The 17,142-nt window shown below is 36.1% G+C and overlaps 1 protein-coding gene across 1 annotated transcript; it reads right to left on the bottom strand.

Moving 5' to 3' along the window:
* Positions 1-284: 284 nt before the first annotated feature.
* Positions 285-16,937, bottom strand: LOC121382564 (transcriptional repressor p66-beta-like). The gene is made up of 4 exons (XM_041512038.1): positions 16,701-16,937; positions 10,947-10,996; positions 6,854-6,967; positions 285-3,793 (listed from the first exon to the last, which is right to left on the bottom strand). Exons 1-4 carry the CDS (start codon positions 16,701-16,703, stop codon positions 1,816-1,818), a joined length of 2,145 nt encoding a protein of 714 aa, XP_041367972.1. The 5' UTR covers positions 16,704-16,937; the 3' UTR covers positions 285-1,815.
* Positions 16,938-17,142: the final 205 nt, after the last annotated feature.

Genomic DNA, 17,142 nt, shown 5'->3' with positions numbered 1-17,142 from the left:
CTGTATGCGTAATAATCACACTGCACTGACAAACTACTTCAGATTTAGCTTTAATGAAGGCTATCAAATATGCTACCTTGGGGAGACGTCCATATTTCAGACTCCAAATAATTCCACAAATACAAGTACAAAAAATATATATTAAAAACTAAAATGAAATATTAGGACAACCAGCAATATATTTGATATTCAAATACTGATGTTCTATACAGGAAAATGTATTCATTATGTAATTTTAGTTGTGTTAACTCCCCCCCCCCCCCCCCCCCCCCCCCACCCCCCCCCCCCCCCCCCCCCCCCCCCCCCCCCATATCTATTAGTCAGAAACTTGTTACATTGGCAACAAAGTCGGGATAGCAAAACAAAAAATAATAGATTTACGTGAGGGGTTTTAATCACCTAAGGCCTCATGTCCTCCTTTAGTTTTTCCTCAGAGTAGAGATCTCTCAGCTCAACGTGATTATTACCCATACAAGCACGACTACACAGTCTCCTGAATAAATCTTATACATTCACAATTCCAAAACTAGTCTTAGCATCATTTCAGTACTTGCATCCCAGGATCTTTAAACTGCCACCCCAACTCAACACAAAAACCCTCACACAAGATGAGCCTTTTTCTCCAAACAAGGACTCTAGATCAACACGTTACAAATCCCCGAAATCGACCAGCATGTTGTCATTAGTCCTCTTCCATTTGTAGATTTTCCAGAAATCAATAAATACAGCATTAACAATCAGGTTTTAAAATAAACCCAGTACTGCCAGCAGTGAGGTACTAAACACAGTAATAATTTCCGACATTACAAACACGTGGGTTAGCTGTTGATTGAGAAATTGAGAATCAAGTGGAAAATGGGTAATGTTTTATGTAAAACACTCAAAATTTCCCACACCAAACACGTGGGTTAGCTGTTACATGTATTTAGAAATTAAGAATCAAGTGGATTATGGGTAATGGTTTATGTAAAACACTCAAAAATTAGCATGTTAGTTATTTTTTAATTAATTTTTAACAGTGATTGTTGAAAGTAGAAAAAGAAATGGCATGGAATATGTCAGAACGTACACAAGACACTAGAGTACCCATAACACTCCATTAACATCTGCAAGTACATGATTTTAAACACCGAGTTAAGTTCAATATGTCACAAAACTATATACAAGTGATGACTACGTTAGTCCAGCAGTATACTTTAAACATAAAAATCTCAATCACCCCCACCCTTCTGTACTCAAAACCCCCAACAATACCACTTAAATGTACTGTGAAACCCATCAGTGTAAACGTCAACTTCATCCCTCCCCTCACACCCCCACCCCAAGAGCTGTTCCTAAATTGATCACATGGAGAAGAGCGACTACACCATATTATTTTATGCTGGGAATGTCTGTAGAATTTTTTTTCCTATGCAAACCCAATTTAAATGAAATGTGATTTTGCGAGTGTTGGGTATACAAAATAAATGGCAGCCTAACCCACCAATCCTAAACATGTGATCAATTAGGCAACAGCATCAACTATGTACAAAATGACTCACGAGTCCATTACAGATTTTTAAAAACCTGTATCTTAATTTACCAACACAACTCTGAAGTAAAGCCATTTTAATTTTTATGTCCCTGCCTTGTATAACCCACCCACAGCCAGGTTTTGCTATGATTACCCTCTTCTTAAAGCTTTTTTAATGGATATTGTTGCAATTGGTTTTTAAGACAAAATGTGTACCTCAGATACCCATTACCGTGTTATTTAAAGCACGTACAAAAGTAATCTATCCTCTGAAAGCTTCAGTAACAATGGTCACATAACAATTATGATTTCCACGACATATTTCCGCCACGTGGTAAAAGGTCAAGAAAATATTGCCTCTGAATGTCAGAAGGTTTTGTAAAAGGAAGCTGATATGGGAAAGGTCCACGTTGAACAAATGGAAGTCCGAGAGTGGAGCTTGCCCGTAGCTGAGCCTGATGGGCCTGAATGAAGTTCTGGTGCTGTCGCAGCTGTTCAGGACTAGGTTTGTACGAAGTCAGGTTCATCACCGACGAACTGGAAATGCCCCCCATCGGGCTGGCAGCTGAAGGGACCACAGCTGCCGTGGTTGCAGCGATGGGATGCGACTGTGGTGTTGACGATGTCTGGCTTAGACTCTGAGCCTGCATCCTCTCGATCTCCTGCTCCTGTTGGAGAGCCTTGACGAATGCACTTTTCAGACGGTTTGTGTGCTCCTGCTTCAATGCCTTCTTTTGATTCGTCGTCACACAGTGCTCACAGATCACGTTCCGCGAACCAGGCTTCTCACGCTTCCACACGGGCGTGAAATCCGCCCCGCACTGGACGCACGAGAACGGATTGCAGACAAACTTTTCATCGGGGTTCTTCTGGCCCTTAGCAATCAGCTGCGAATCGATGATGAAGTTAACAACCTCCTCCAGCCCCAACAGGATGATGAAGTCGGGACTTGCCAAGCTCGGGATGAAGTTCATCTCCGGTGGTGGCGGTTTGGGTGGTGGAATCTGTAGGAGTGTCTTCTCCAGCTGTTTCCTCAGTGCCAGTTTGGCAGCCGCCTGTCTCTGGGCTGGCGTCTGCTGCTCTTCCTGCCTCTGGGCCATGTGCTGTGGAGAAGGCTGCACGTGGTTCTGCCGGTACCCTGGCATTATGTGTGACATGTTCCCTCTGTGACCCTGGTGATTGGGCATCAGGTTGCGGTTTATTCCATGGTGCTGGGACATCGACTGGTGGTTGCTCATCCTCGGAGTCATGTTCACGAGAGGCGGTGGACCATGACTCGACTGTCGAGCCTGTATCTGCGAGTTGCGGCTCTGATGGGGCAATGCCTGCGAGTGGTGTCCATTGTGGTTTGACTGTGGAAGCTTCATCGATGTGCTTCCTTGCTGGCCACGAACCAGTGGAGGAGGTGCACCAGGATGCTGGATGTTGTTGGTCTTTGGCCTCTCGGTCGTACTATCCTGCATCTGGTGAGACAGCTGACTCTGTCGCAGCTTCTTCAGGAGGACGAGCTTAGCCTCTTCATTGCGCAACTCGCCCTGCAGTCTTTTTACAATCTTTCGCCTAAGTTTAATCTCCTCAGGGGTGATCTCGTCAACAAAGTCTTCGACTACTTTCCCCGAATCCTCATCAGACTCATCCGAGAGAGTAATAACATCAGACTTGGCTTTTCGATTCACATTTGTGCCGTCGGTCCCACGATTCCGATTCTCTTTTTCACTGTCTGATCCCGACTTGCTAGAAGACATGTCGTCACCACCACCATTTAAGTAAGGAACATCCATCTTATCAGAATCTGAAGGAAGCGACTTTTCTTCATTTGATTCAGTTTTAGCACTAGTGTTATTTTTGTCTTTATCATCATCAACTGTATTCTCTGGTGTATCTTTGTCTTCAACAGCTGTCTTTTCCAATTGCTCTTTCTCATCAACAGCTGTCTTCTCTGATTTCTCTTTCTCATCAACGCTTGTCTTCTCCGATTTCTCTTTCTCATCAACACTTGTCTTCTCTGATTTCTCTTCATCAACAGCCATCTTTTCCAATTTCTCTTTGTCTTCAACAGCTGTCTTCTCCAATTTCTCTTTGTCTTCAACAGCTGTCTTCTCTAATTTCTCTTCGTCTTCAACAGCTGTCTCCTCCAATTTCTCTTGCTCATCAACAGACATCTTTTCGGATTTCTTTTTATCATCAGCATCATTATCCACATCCTGGTCCCTCATTTTGTTCTCGGCCTTTTTGTCCTCAGTGCTTTGATCCTCATCAACTTCTGGGTCCAACTTTGGTCTGAAAAGTAATTTACGACAGACGTTAATACATTTGCACAACAGAAAAGGAAACGGATGTTTAACGAGGACATTTTCAAAATATGGCTATTTGTTGTCAGATTGGGGCTATTTCGACATTTGGTTTAGAGACAAGAAACTATGGTCTGGTTGTGTGGCAATGGTTAAGACAAGAAAAACCCACAAAAATCTTGTGTAATTAAATGTCTCGCCTACTATAAACTAATTCAGAGTTTCTCATACTTGGATCCATTGATGTTCACCTCAATACATGTTTAAAACATAAATTATTAAATTAAAATTTAACAAAAACTAATGTAATAGTACCGGTGAGAACATGATACACCCGTCAGGTGTTGTAATGGAGAAGCACACACATCATTGAATGTGTTACATATTGATATAAGCAAACTATAACCTGGACAAAGATTTCCTTTAATATGCAGCAATGCATGAAAAGCAGATCGTAGTGACCTACATGTGTAGTTATGGTACGCAATACACCACCATCCCAAGTTGTACTTCTGTGCAATGTCTGATGATCATATATGAATTCAGGCATCTAAATAAGTTGAGAACGGTCGTTCAGGTTACCGGGAGGTCACCACATGTAAGAAAAGTCGAGAACGGTGTTTCGTTCTTGACAAAAATTTCAACGTAACGGTAGTTTCGTTTCCGAACTTAAACCAGGCAATGCATTCCGGACTTTCACGTTTCATTTTCTCATAAGGAATTGCATCATGTTCATGCACACTTGTGCAATTGCAAGCAATTATAGTCATCCGCGTTTAAGCAACGTTCACTAGTTAGCGTCTACTTCCGTTTTACGTTTCTCGTACCAATGTGGTAACCTACAGGTTACCAGGCTATATTTTATGGTAACCTGTAAATGGGTTACCAGACACAGTGCTTATTTCGATGCCTGTGAATTTAAAAGAGATATGGACTGGACAAGGATTTCTTTTAATGTGCAGTAATGCATGAAAAGTAGGTTATGGTGACCTAGTTATGGTATGCGAAACACACCTCCATCCCAAGATGTACTTGCATGTAAGGTTTGATGATCATATACAAATTGATAAAATATGCTCTGGAAATGAAGTTTACAGACAAATGTACGGACATCATACCATATAATATGACCTATCAAAGACAAGTGTATAAAAATCAATTTAATCTTGTTCTTTAAATTAAAAAGAAAAACAAGCATGGAGATGAATATTCGCAGTTGCAACTGTAAAAAAAGTTTTTATTGACCTAGAACTTATAGTTTGTGACAAAGTGTTAAAAGTAAAAAATTAATGTTGACCTGAATGCAGTATTGGCAATCAGTTAATACTGTACAGAGTTATTTCCCTTTATAAACTAACTGTATATCTACAGAATATAACTGGGGTCAGAAATAAAATAAAAGATCAACAAAACAATGGAAGATTTTAATTGTTAGGACCATGCACCTATCATTGTGTTCACCGGGATAAATAGTTAATTTTTTCTTTAATAATTATTTATTCTTCTTTTTTCTTTTTACTTGCAAATGAAAGCAAAAATAAACCCCAGCATATCCGAAGCACTTATATCAATTTACCATCATCTTAACTGTGGGAACATTTTACAGAACAATTGACTATTTATTTATAATTTGATCATCACATTGGTATATAGGCCAACCGATCAGTTTTCAATTACAATCGATTACTGGAACATCACTAAACCAACCAATTTTTTTTTTATTATTTAGGGGATAATATCACTGTTTCGTTGTTAACTATAAGGATTTATCCCTAAATTCAAAAAGTTTGTGATAAATCCTTACAGTTAACAACGAAACACAGTGATATTATCCCTATTCTAATACTATTCCTATTAGGAGTATCTGTAAGACATTTTATTATCTTTTTATTAAAGAAATCCCACAAATATAAAAAGAAATTAATTATGTATTCTCCTTACGATATTCAATGAAAACGCTGATAGAAAGTAAAAGTTAATAGTATGACATAATATATATATTTTTTTTCTCTTCACATGAAGTCACTGACTTAGGACCAAACCAAAATGGCAAATTTATCAGCGTTGTAGTCTGTCTTTTGAACATGATTTATTGTAATACAGGATACACTAAAATAAATATTTTCGTTGGCTGTTAATTTCTGTTGCAAGACATATGGATATGATTGGACATATTGAATATTTCGAGTAATTCGCTTGGTTTAATTTTGTACAAAAACCACGTTGATGGGGTAGGTTGACAAGTTCATAACTTGCTAAAATAATATGCATTTACTAAAAGGCAAGTATTATTTTCAAACGTTTTTTCAGAATTGTGCGTTATTTTAAAGCAGTTAATGTTTAAAATTGCGTTTAAAAAATCAAGTCATTTCCATCTTGTCTTCTTTATAAAACATTTTTGTCACAAAAAGTATGTACTTCAGATTGTGATATAATTATTTCTGATGAACCTGCTTGCACCCTTTTGAGAACACAAACTAGAAAAGCAGACAACAAGACCCATGCTGGTGACTGCTGCGATCGATCAGTGACCGGACCGTACTTGGGTGTGTGTGTGTGGGTGGGTGGGTGCACATTCACTGCTGCTAACGAAGTGTTAAAAGTTACAATGGTACGAAATAATAGAATTATGTTGAAAACTATTTATATTGACGTTTAAATATAATGGAAGACACGGAATTAATATACTGACAAAAACACCACACATGAGGCCAAGTGACAGCATATTGGACAAGTTCTCCGAATTTGGTTATCATGATAAATTCTGGTTGCCCATGACAGCGTACATCTACTGTCTGATTTATGACGAAAATTAATCAATGGAAAAAAGGCTTATATGAAAGTTGTATTAGAATATTAAATAATCAATCATTACAACTTCACTACACAGACATTTTTAAAGAGACTATCCATAATGTGCTGCTATTGTGACATGCTTCCAATTAACAGCGTCCTTTCAATGACTCAAATTACATCTTGTTTTTATACACATGGACAATGGAATCGAAGTCAGGAGAGTCTCTTTAAATGTAAACGAGGTAATGTTCACCTTTTCTCCGGGATATCCGAGCTGCTGCTGTCATCTTCAGGGGATGACCTCTTTCTATCATTGTCCTCAGACTTTACTGACTGGTCTTCCACGACTGGACTTTTGTCATCAGTACTGTGAAAGAAAAACACCCATTAACATTTAGTCATCAGTACTATTGAGAGACAGACAGACACAGACAGACAGAGAAAGACAGACAGAAGGATAGAGAGAGAGAGAGCCTTAATGTAAGTGCATTGCATGTATTTAACATGACTGTTGGATTTTTCATGTCTTTATGGGAACAGTTTTCAGGATCTGGGGACCGTGTTTTACAAAACAATCTTAGCGCTAATGAAGTTCACCATAAATGCATATGGTAGCTATGCACTTATGGTTATCTTAGCGCTAAGATCGCTTCGAGGAACGACACCGTGGAATTTTTTCCCACTGGTATTTTGTTTTTCTCTTGTAGGGGTGCAGAAAGAAAGTACTTGTCAAATGTGAATGGTCTAGGTTTATTTTCTTCCTCTTCAGTATCAAAGACTGTAATAAAATGAGTCTTATCATGTTCTGATTCCAATGATTTGAAGTTAAGGTTGTATTATAACTAACATTGTGCTATTGTTTGATGGATTCGTAGAAATTCCAGTGGACTATATACATTTTTATTGGTACTGGTCCGCCAGACTAGAAAGATATTTTCCCATTCTGCAATCCTGCTTTGCTATCTCATTTCTTTTTCTCCTTTTTCTGTGTCTGCTACAAGATAATGTAGTTGTAAACATATCAACATGTTCATACATATCCTGTACTTGCCAGTAAATAATTGCTAGCTGTTCTTAAAATAGGTTAAAAAAATACTGCAATGGTTCACAGGGTGTGCACTTTACGGTCGCCCGATCGCCCATGGCGAGTCAAATTAGCATCTGGCAAGTCAAAACCGTATCACGCGTCGCCCGCTTGGTGACCGAAAATGTCCGCATATTGTAGTATGTATCAAAATGCAACTAACTAATGTTTGTAAGAGATCGGAAAGTTATTTTTTTATTTATTGTTTTCTACTGGTTTCCTATTAATGTCTTCGCAACTAAAACCATATAGGATAATAGCGACCATTTTCCCAGTATATCGAATAGTCTAAAACTATTCAGAATGCCTCGGCCAGTTTTGATTATGTATTCGGAAAACCTTGGCCACGTAAATGTATTTGTATGTTCAATCGGAACACCTTGGCCATGTCCGTCTTTACTTTCCATTTAGTTACAATCCGTAACGTTATGTTTATGAGCCTGAGGTTTTCCGAAGTTACATTGTGTTGGAACGTTTTCGTTTCTCTACTATACCACACACCCAATCGTCACTGCCAATGATGTCAACAACAGCTATCATTGACTGTGCACATGCGAGTGTTAAATAGTAATGCTGGTCAACTCGCCCCAAAGCCAACTCACCCGAGTGTTTGGACAACTCACTCCAAACTTACTGTCCGTAAATAATTGTGACAAAATTAAAAATCGACGTCTACAACTTTGGTGTCACTTTATTTATTAATATTACAGTGAAACCCCGTGATTACGATCACTTATTAAAGGGTTTTATATTGGGGGAATCTTAATTTAGGATAAATAATAATCTATTACAATGAACTGTCAAGCCTAATTTAACATTTGTGAGTTTGTCCCTTATTTCCTTAAAGGAATGATCAGACAAGGCTTTTGGACTCCGACTGGCGTGCATATTCAACAATATTTAATGCACATTAGCTTAAAATGTTGGTATATTAATTTTTAAAATGGTAAATATATGAGTTGACTAAACAGTGTGGGGCGAGTTGACCAACTGCGTTGGGGGCGAGTTGACCTGCTCCTGTTAAATAATCATAATTACGCCTTTACCTTGTGCTGTGTGTTAATTTCTCTAGCGGATGTGATTATTGTTTGTATAGATTGCTGTCAAGTTAGTAATTTGTTCAATTCCTCGTCATATGGTCATAAAAGCACCGTATTCATTCCAAGACCGAACCTTGGTAAAACATTCCAGATGTTTGATCGTGTGGGTTCCGTGACAACATAATAATTAGAATTTAATTACAACAGTTTGTAATAAAACTAAAACAAGTTCTGTTTCCTTCTTTTGTCTTGTTATTATTGTTTGTATGATATGATAACATGTTTTTAGATTGCAATTTAAGTAAGTTCTTTTTTAAAACGAAATTCGGTCGCGGGCCATTCAAAGTGTTGCTGTGAGTGCCAGTAAAAAAAATCCAAAGTGCATACCCTGAGTTCATGCAATGTGTGTGGTCAAAGTAAAATTCAATTAACATAATGACATTTCTCTATAATGCAGGGTTTCTGCCAGAGGGTAAAATGGGTATGGTGCCAAATGTTTTTTTAAAGTTAACCTTTCGACTCAAGATTATCATTACTGTATGATTCTCCAATGGGCCCACAGATGAAGATCGATCTCGGACCGAATGTGCATCAAGCGAGCACTTTAGTAAATTATCACTGGGCTACATCCCACCCTTAGCAACTGAAAAATACTGGTACCGTATATTGCTGTGTATTAGCCAACTTTTGAAGTCTAGAAATACTTTCAAAAAGAAGAGTCAGCTTATACACGAAGGTAACAAATTGGTTCACAAAATTCCAATCGAAAACACTCCCAACCGTGATTTACAAATTTTGATCAGACCTTCACAGCGTATGTAACAATCATTTGTGCACAGTATAAATAAAACACCCCATCATGCAAATATTATGTAGTTTTTTGTTCTTGAATGCATTAATAGTTTAATGAATAATAATAAAAATTACTTGTTTTATTGTCATTCCAATGGTAAAAACGTGTTCTTTCCAACCATCCGCCATCTTTGTTTGACCGGACCAGTCTTTCACTAACACCTCTGTCTATATCATTGTGTAAGCTCTTATTTGATTGGATCACACGATTTTGCCACCTGCACCAGTATGAACAACAGCCATGGATGGACCACAGAATCATTTGTTTCTGTGTCTGACGAAAACAGGGATTAAACATGCCTTAATGTGTTTATTATTTGCTGTACAGTGAATAATTTAATTACTTTTGTGCAGTGATATGTTGTTACAGCTTCAATTGTTTATTTTCCTATTACGATTTATCGGTGCTAAATTATTTTTACACGGCATAGAAGACGTTAGCATTGCAATAACGATTACTGTGTCTGTAATAACTAAAGAGGAAAAAATGTAATGAAAAAGAAAAGCACATGTCTATTTGTTGACAGTATTATTGAAATTAATACAATGTACAACTGAACAAAAGATGACTTTGGCTTATACAGGAGTCTGATGATTTTTACTTGATATTTAGGGTCAAACTAAGAGGTCGGCGTATACATGGAGTCGGCTAATACACAGCAATATACGGTAAATGAAATTTAAACTAAAGTCTGAACCAAAATGTTAACTACGAAAAATTGCTCTCCTATCTTTATTTTTCATTAGATTTTACCCACATTTCGTCCAGACAGAAATCTTGAAAAAATTTACAATGACAGATTCCACATACTAGATGATAAGCACCTATATTGACTTCGCTGAGATCGCATAGGGCAAAAAGCATGTAATTTTGTGCCGGCTGTCATTTTGACGTTATAACATGCTATGATATTAAAAGCAAACGTGATGACCTCATATTAATTTTATTTTATTTATTTTTATTTAATGATACCACTAGAGATCATTGATTTTATATTAATTATGTCACATACTTTGGAGGCTTTTCACCCCTCTTGAAGAGTATTGCATAAAATAAAAAAAAGGCAGACGGCAGAAAACTGCATGTATTTTGCCCTATGCTATTTCAGCGAAGTTGATATTGGCGACATCGTTAGTCTCATACATGTGGAATCTGTGTCACTGTAATGATTTTTTCACAACTTGTGTCTGGACAAAATTTGGGGGAAATGTAATGGTAATTAAAGATAGGAGAGTAATTTATTGTAGTTGTTAACAATTTTGTTCGGACTTTAGGTATCCAAAATGCCTTATTATGCTATCATGGTTAAACAACAATATATATTTTCAAAACAAAAGGGTTTTTTGCTGTTGTTTTAAACTGATCTTACCCAACATCACTTTCCTTTTCTGGAGGTGAACTTTTGTCATCCATCGTTTCCTAAAAAACAAAACAAAACAAGGCTGATTAAATCAATTGAGACATTCTCTGAATGCAAAATTATAAATAGTCTAGATGTACTAGCTAAATACTGCAATGTAGTGCTTACTCTCAGGCCACAGGATTTTAAATTTCATGGAACATTTTTTCAGTTCTGTAAAAACAAGTCACGGGAACCCATTTTTAATAAGATTTATTTAAATTATGGCAAAAATCTGTACAAACATGCACATTTTCAAACTCTGTATAAAGTTGATTTTCGACATGCCCTCTCCATTATACGCATCGTTGTGATTTTGATAGCTGAATAAAAATAATAATAATTTAGGCCTACGTATGTCATTTCCTCCCATAATGAAACCACAGGAAATTGGGGCCTATTCAGTTGCCACCTTCAGTACTCGAGCACATGCATGATAGTAGTCAGAAGCTTAAAATAGTTTCTACTAAATTATATTTGAATTTAAATACTGTTTCTTAACCCTTATATTTAACATACATTACAAATAATTAGTGCCAGTGATTTTGGTTTAAATGTATAACGTGTTTGATTTGAGCACGTGATTTGGATTTATCTGAAACGGAACACTGAGAAGTTTGCTTAACATCAATCCAAACTGGGTCTCGAGATTGTGTCAAATACACGCTCCAGTAGTGATATCAGAAACATAAGTTATACATTATTTTCGTTGAGTTTTTGTCAAGTATAAACATGTAAAAAAAAAAAAAAGTGCATTAAACATGTACATGTTAATTTTCAAATTAGATTCTTCAAAAAACATGATTTTCAAATAAAATACTCTTCGCTGATGACTTACATACACTGTACATGTCAGGGTTTCTGCCAGAGGGTAAAACGGGTATGGTGCCATACCCCAAAAAAAAATTAGATTTTTTTTTTTTTTTAAAGTTAACAGTTTTATCATTACTGTATGATTTTCTTAACCCTAACCCTAACCCTAAACTTAACCCATTTTCTTTCTGGGAGAGGCCCCCTATACCCCTTGTTGACTGTGGTTGCATTCAGTTCCGTAGCACCATACCCAAAAATATTTCTGGCAGAAACACAGGGGTTGAAATTTAATTTTTTTACCACTATCCCAAAGGAATAGTGAATCAGAATTTCAAAAAACAGTATTCCATCTAAAAATGTACTACTATCCCTTCAATTATTAATGTATCACTAGTTTTCCTGACTGTGCTACATTGCCCTGTATAACATTGCGTAACGAATAATTGTTTATATACCAGTCTATGCATTACTGCTACTAGCTGGAATTACAAACAAACTCACTCCCAAACATTAGTCTCGTTCAAAAAGACATTTATTTTGTACCGGTAAGTGCATGAGAAAGGTATTAGTAGCGCGAGGATTTGTTCTGCAGAAAAATGTAGCTGAAGAAAAAGCGTTAGCGGAATAGTCGCAGACGATTTTCGGTATTCCGTACTTTATTTTCACTTTCATGACGGAATATTGGAAGAATTGTTTTACTATTTACTATTTGCGGAATAGCAGAATAGCGTAAAATTCGACCCCTGAAACAGTGCACATAATAATACATGTGCCAGCTGAAATAAACAGCCATGGGAGATTATGTTCTGTAATGGGGGAGTATGTCCTTATTCTGAATGATTTGCTAAATTCTGTATGGTGCTAGATAAATCTGTCCAGTCCACCAGGGCTAACGATTTTTAAGTATGCCTGACATTATAACTCATGTGTTACAACGACTGACGTCCTAACTCATGGTTTTTTCCAAATTCTGTTGAATTACTTATTCCCCATGTTACCATTTCACTTCGGACCATTGAACAAATTAATATTTTTAACTTTATATTTATTGTTAAGTTGTTACATTTTATGTTGTTGCATATGATTAAATGAGTTCATAGGTGAAATATTTATGTATCGTTCTAGAATAAACAAACCACAGATTACAAAATTAATATTTTGTTAGTTATTAAATGGGCAAAAAAAAAATTCAATCACCGTTGTGATGTGTAAATAAGGCAATTCAAAACCTTGGGACAAACTGTTTTTGTACGAGCCTTGGTAAACGTCCGCCTTCACAAAAACATTTTAAATATCCCTTGTGTTGGAATCTGCTTATTTACACCTCACAAGAGTGATTGATTCTTTTATTATTAATTTTAGGGATTTATCCATGATTTTTTGGCAGGGTCAGTAATGGAGTAAGTGGGTGTAATTATTAAAGTACAGTAATACACGCATGCATGTTACACTGGGGTGGGTTTTTTTTTAAACAAGGGCTCGAACTTAATGACAGCACAGACTGCAATTGCAGTAGTTGCAATATGAATTGCCATCGGTCAGGGGCTTCACCAAATGACAGGCTTTTGCCGATGGATAAAAATTATTGCCATTGGTTGAAGGAACTATTTTTGTTTGTTTTTTAATTTGTTGCAAAAGTTAGCAATTTAAAAATGTTGTAGGCCGGCTCAAAATTGCCATTGGTGAGCATTTTTCTGTGGCAAGAACATTTAAAAATTTCATTAGGCAACAAATTCTTAAGTTCCAGCCCTGAGAAAATGAGACTTAACACATAAAAATAATCTTTATTTCTATCTCCATCAAATGAATGATCACACTCATAATGCAAGTTGATAAATGTTTCAATTTTATAAAGGCAGCTAGTGTACATGTAATTATTATTTAGCACGCAAGATACACATGTAGATGAATCATGAACTCTTAATCTTATCACTTCTGTTGTTTTTTATAAGGTGGTGATATCTTAAAGTCTCTTTACTATCTTTTATTAGGAATTGTAGAATAATCAGATGACCTCCTAACAAATATTCCTACTCTAATACAACAACAATTCTAAGGTTGACACTAAATAACTTCACATTGATTATTTTTTGAGTTTGCCGATAACAAACATTTTACATACATGTAGACTAGTAACCACTAATACACACACTACAGGAAGAAATCCAACACCACTACGTAGGTGCTGATGTTTCTTCCTGTAGTCTGTGTATTAGTGGTGAATAAGCGAAATATTTGTTATACATAGGCAAAGTCAAATTTTATTAATGTAAAGGTATTTATCGTCAAACTTAGAATTGTTGTTGGATTAGAGAGAGAATCTTTGTCTACTGTGTGGTAGTCAGCCTTTCCTCTATTGAGTGATCTGACGACAGAGTGATACCGTCTAGCTTTCAAATGGCAGAGTATTCGGGCTAGGGTAGAAGGAAGGATTGTAATCTGCATGGCTAACTATGTTTTAAGTGAATTGTATTTTACTTTATTGACGGACACTAAAATATTGTTCTATACATGTCCAAACTAAATGTTTTCTCATAGTATATGATGTTTGGATATTGATAAATGTATTTACTTTATAATTTGAAAAAATCTAAGTTGGGCAAGCGAAAAACCTCAAGGGAAAGTGCTGTCAACACTTGCTCGAAGGGAAAGTCAAACTTTTTCTTAAGCACGAATACTTAAGTCATATGTCATAATATATTGTTTACAACAGCTTCAACACTATTTTAAGGAAGGCTTCAAACCAAATAAGAAAATTCACCATAGCAGTTTCATTAAAACTTTGAAACATACAGTAAGTGTAGTGACGTCTTTTCAATGTTAGCCCGTTCCTCTTACAGCAAGAATGTTTATCATTGTCTACCATGATATATTTAGACTGCAATCATAGTGATAGATCGCTAAACTATGGTCGAAATCCAGGAAAACGGCATTTCAGACTAACATGTTCACTGTTACAAACACTTGTACGGTAATTAGCAAGTGTATCGGTATAGGCAGAGTGTATCGTATCAATACATATTATTTGCCTTTTGAATCATAATATATCAGTATTGTGATAATATTGTGCATCCCTAATAACAGGGAACATTTTGTTCAGTATCACGTAGCAATTTCAGAATCTCTACAGTAGTTGCTATTTTAATCAATTTTTAATTGACTAGAAATATTGCTAATCAAGATTTTGACAATCTGTATTTAATAATTCACCTAACTGAACAAGTGGTTGCCTAGAGGTAAAAATTGTGCGAACCAGGTTCCATTTACCTACGATTTTGAAATGGATGTTCACTGACTGACATCACAGGATACTGTTGAAGATTACATTTCTCCACACGTCCTAATCTACTCATTGAAATCTGAGGTTATCTATCCAAAATGGGTACTGATGGCTTAATACGAGGAACCCAAAATATACAGCACCTGTTGGGGTTTTATGACGACAAAGCCTAGAACGAACTAAAATGTTTCACATCAAATTTAAAATCCTGACAGCTCCTGTTTAAAATATCAACTCGATATTAGTTTCACTCACTTCGCCATCAGAATATAAAAATGTACACATTACCTGTATGTTTTTATTTTTGTCTAAAGTTTTCAATTAGTTAATCCAACAAAGTACACCACAACATAAAACATAATTTCTGTGTCCGTTTTAAAAGAACTGAGTCAAAGCAAACAAAATTACCCCTCAGATGTTGGTATTCATGAAACAGATTTAACCAGTCATTAAACTAAGTCAGTCAGTGGTAACTGGAGATTAATTAGCAAACACTGCCCGATTCCCAACAAGACACTTAAAGTGTAATATGTGGTGTAGCAAATGAAAAAGCTTTAAAACATCTGCAGGGGTCAAATTTCTAAATATACATGTGGACACTATACCACCATATATATAAAATAAAAAAAGTGCTTTTTTAATCAAAGTAGTATTAAAACAAATCTCCCAGTACTAATAAACCTTTGAAACAACTAAATCTGTGACTATTAGTAATTTTATAAAGTTATTTTTTTTTAAATATTAAATTGGGTCTTCAAGTTCAACTGTCATGTAGGCTATTGTAACATATACTAAAACATAATAAAAGAATGAAAATAAATTCATACAATGACCCATGTATATTGTATTATATTTTAATTTTAAAATTTAGATTTGTACTGTCAAAATGCAAAGCTGAAAGAACAAACTAAAAATGCCTAAGCACTGAAAGGCAATCCCTAAGTACTGAAAGAAATACCGTCATTACGGTCATGTCATTCTAAAAATAGCATTTTCAAAACGAGGCTTCATTACCAAAGACTTATTTGACATCATAAAATTAACAGATTACATGAAAAATAAACCACAAGATATATAGATACTTCAAACTATGACATCTGTCCGCATACAGTGTGTTGGCTATGACTTTATATTAAACAAGATTGGTTTAAATTATAAGTATTTTAGGCGTAAATAGTTAAAATTGTCCAAATGTCCCGACATCTATTGTTGCGGTAAAAATCAAAGAAGATAATCATACAGAGGTCAGCTTCCTGTTGAAAACGTACACGCATACAATATCACCTCCGTCGTCAAATTTTAATTAACCAACATCTACAATAAATATGAGCTTTCTACAACCATTCTAGCAGTATCTAGGTTACGATTCGATCGTGGATGACTGGGAATTTCGTTTCTAAGTTTAGACACGCACGTTTCGGAATAGCCCAAACAGCCGGTCGAAGTAGTGCACTACAAAATCGTTCATTACACAACTGTGACACAACATACATGGAATTTTATGACAAATATGTGATCTTACAACATTTATTGGTCTTATTTCACCATTGAGTTCATAAAATATTATTTTGTAAAAATTGTAGGGGAAATTATTTTCGACACTCTTAGCAACACTCCGTAAAATCACTCACCATTAAAATAAAACCATTCCACTTCCCCAGTGGGTACGCCAGGTAAAAATATCCCAAGTCTGCTAATACTTTGTTACAAAATTTCAAAGACCACTCCACAAAATAACCGTGTCAATCTTGCAACATCCTAAACAAATCGCCTCGTTTTGTGTTTCCTTGTAAATGTATATTCATTGTTCCCTTCTTTCCATCATTTCCCCCCAAAATGGCTTCCTTCTGTTCATCTTCTTATCTGGGGTTCTCCCTTGGCACTCCACGGCGCAAACAAACAAATTGTTTACAGATAAACAATCTATAAATAGTGATTGGATTGAAATGTCACGTGACCCTCAAAAAGGAAACGGGCTACCGAGCATTATGAGAACAACTATTTGGTCGACTCTAAAAATAGAATTTATTTTTTCACTCGCGCATCACTGTGGTCACCTATACGACAACTCAA

Source organism: Gigantopelta aegis, chromosome 2, assembly GCF_016097555.1.
Source record: "Gigantopelta aegis isolate Gae_Host chromosome 2, Gae_host_genome, whole genome shotgun sequence".
Classification (NCBI taxonomy): Eukaryota; Metazoa; Mollusca; class Gastropoda; order Neomphalida; family Peltospiridae; genus Gigantopelta; species Gigantopelta aegis.
The sequence above is the reverse complement of the archived record's forward strand: the minus strand, read 5'-3'. Positions and strand labels throughout refer to the sequence as shown.

What these genes read in the sequence shown, in the direction of transcription:
- LOC121382564 (XM_041512038.1), bottom strand. An exon ending in GAAAAGGAAAGTGATGTTGG is followed by an intron (nt 6,968 to 10,946) that starts GTAAGATCAGTT and finishes TTTCTTTCACAG; the next exon opens with TACTGATGACAAAAGTCCAG. An exon ending in TCGGATATCCCGGAGAAAAG is followed by an intron (nt 3,794 to 6,853) that starts GTGAACATTACC and finishes ATTACTTTTCAG; the next exon opens with ACCAAAGTTGGACCCAGAAG.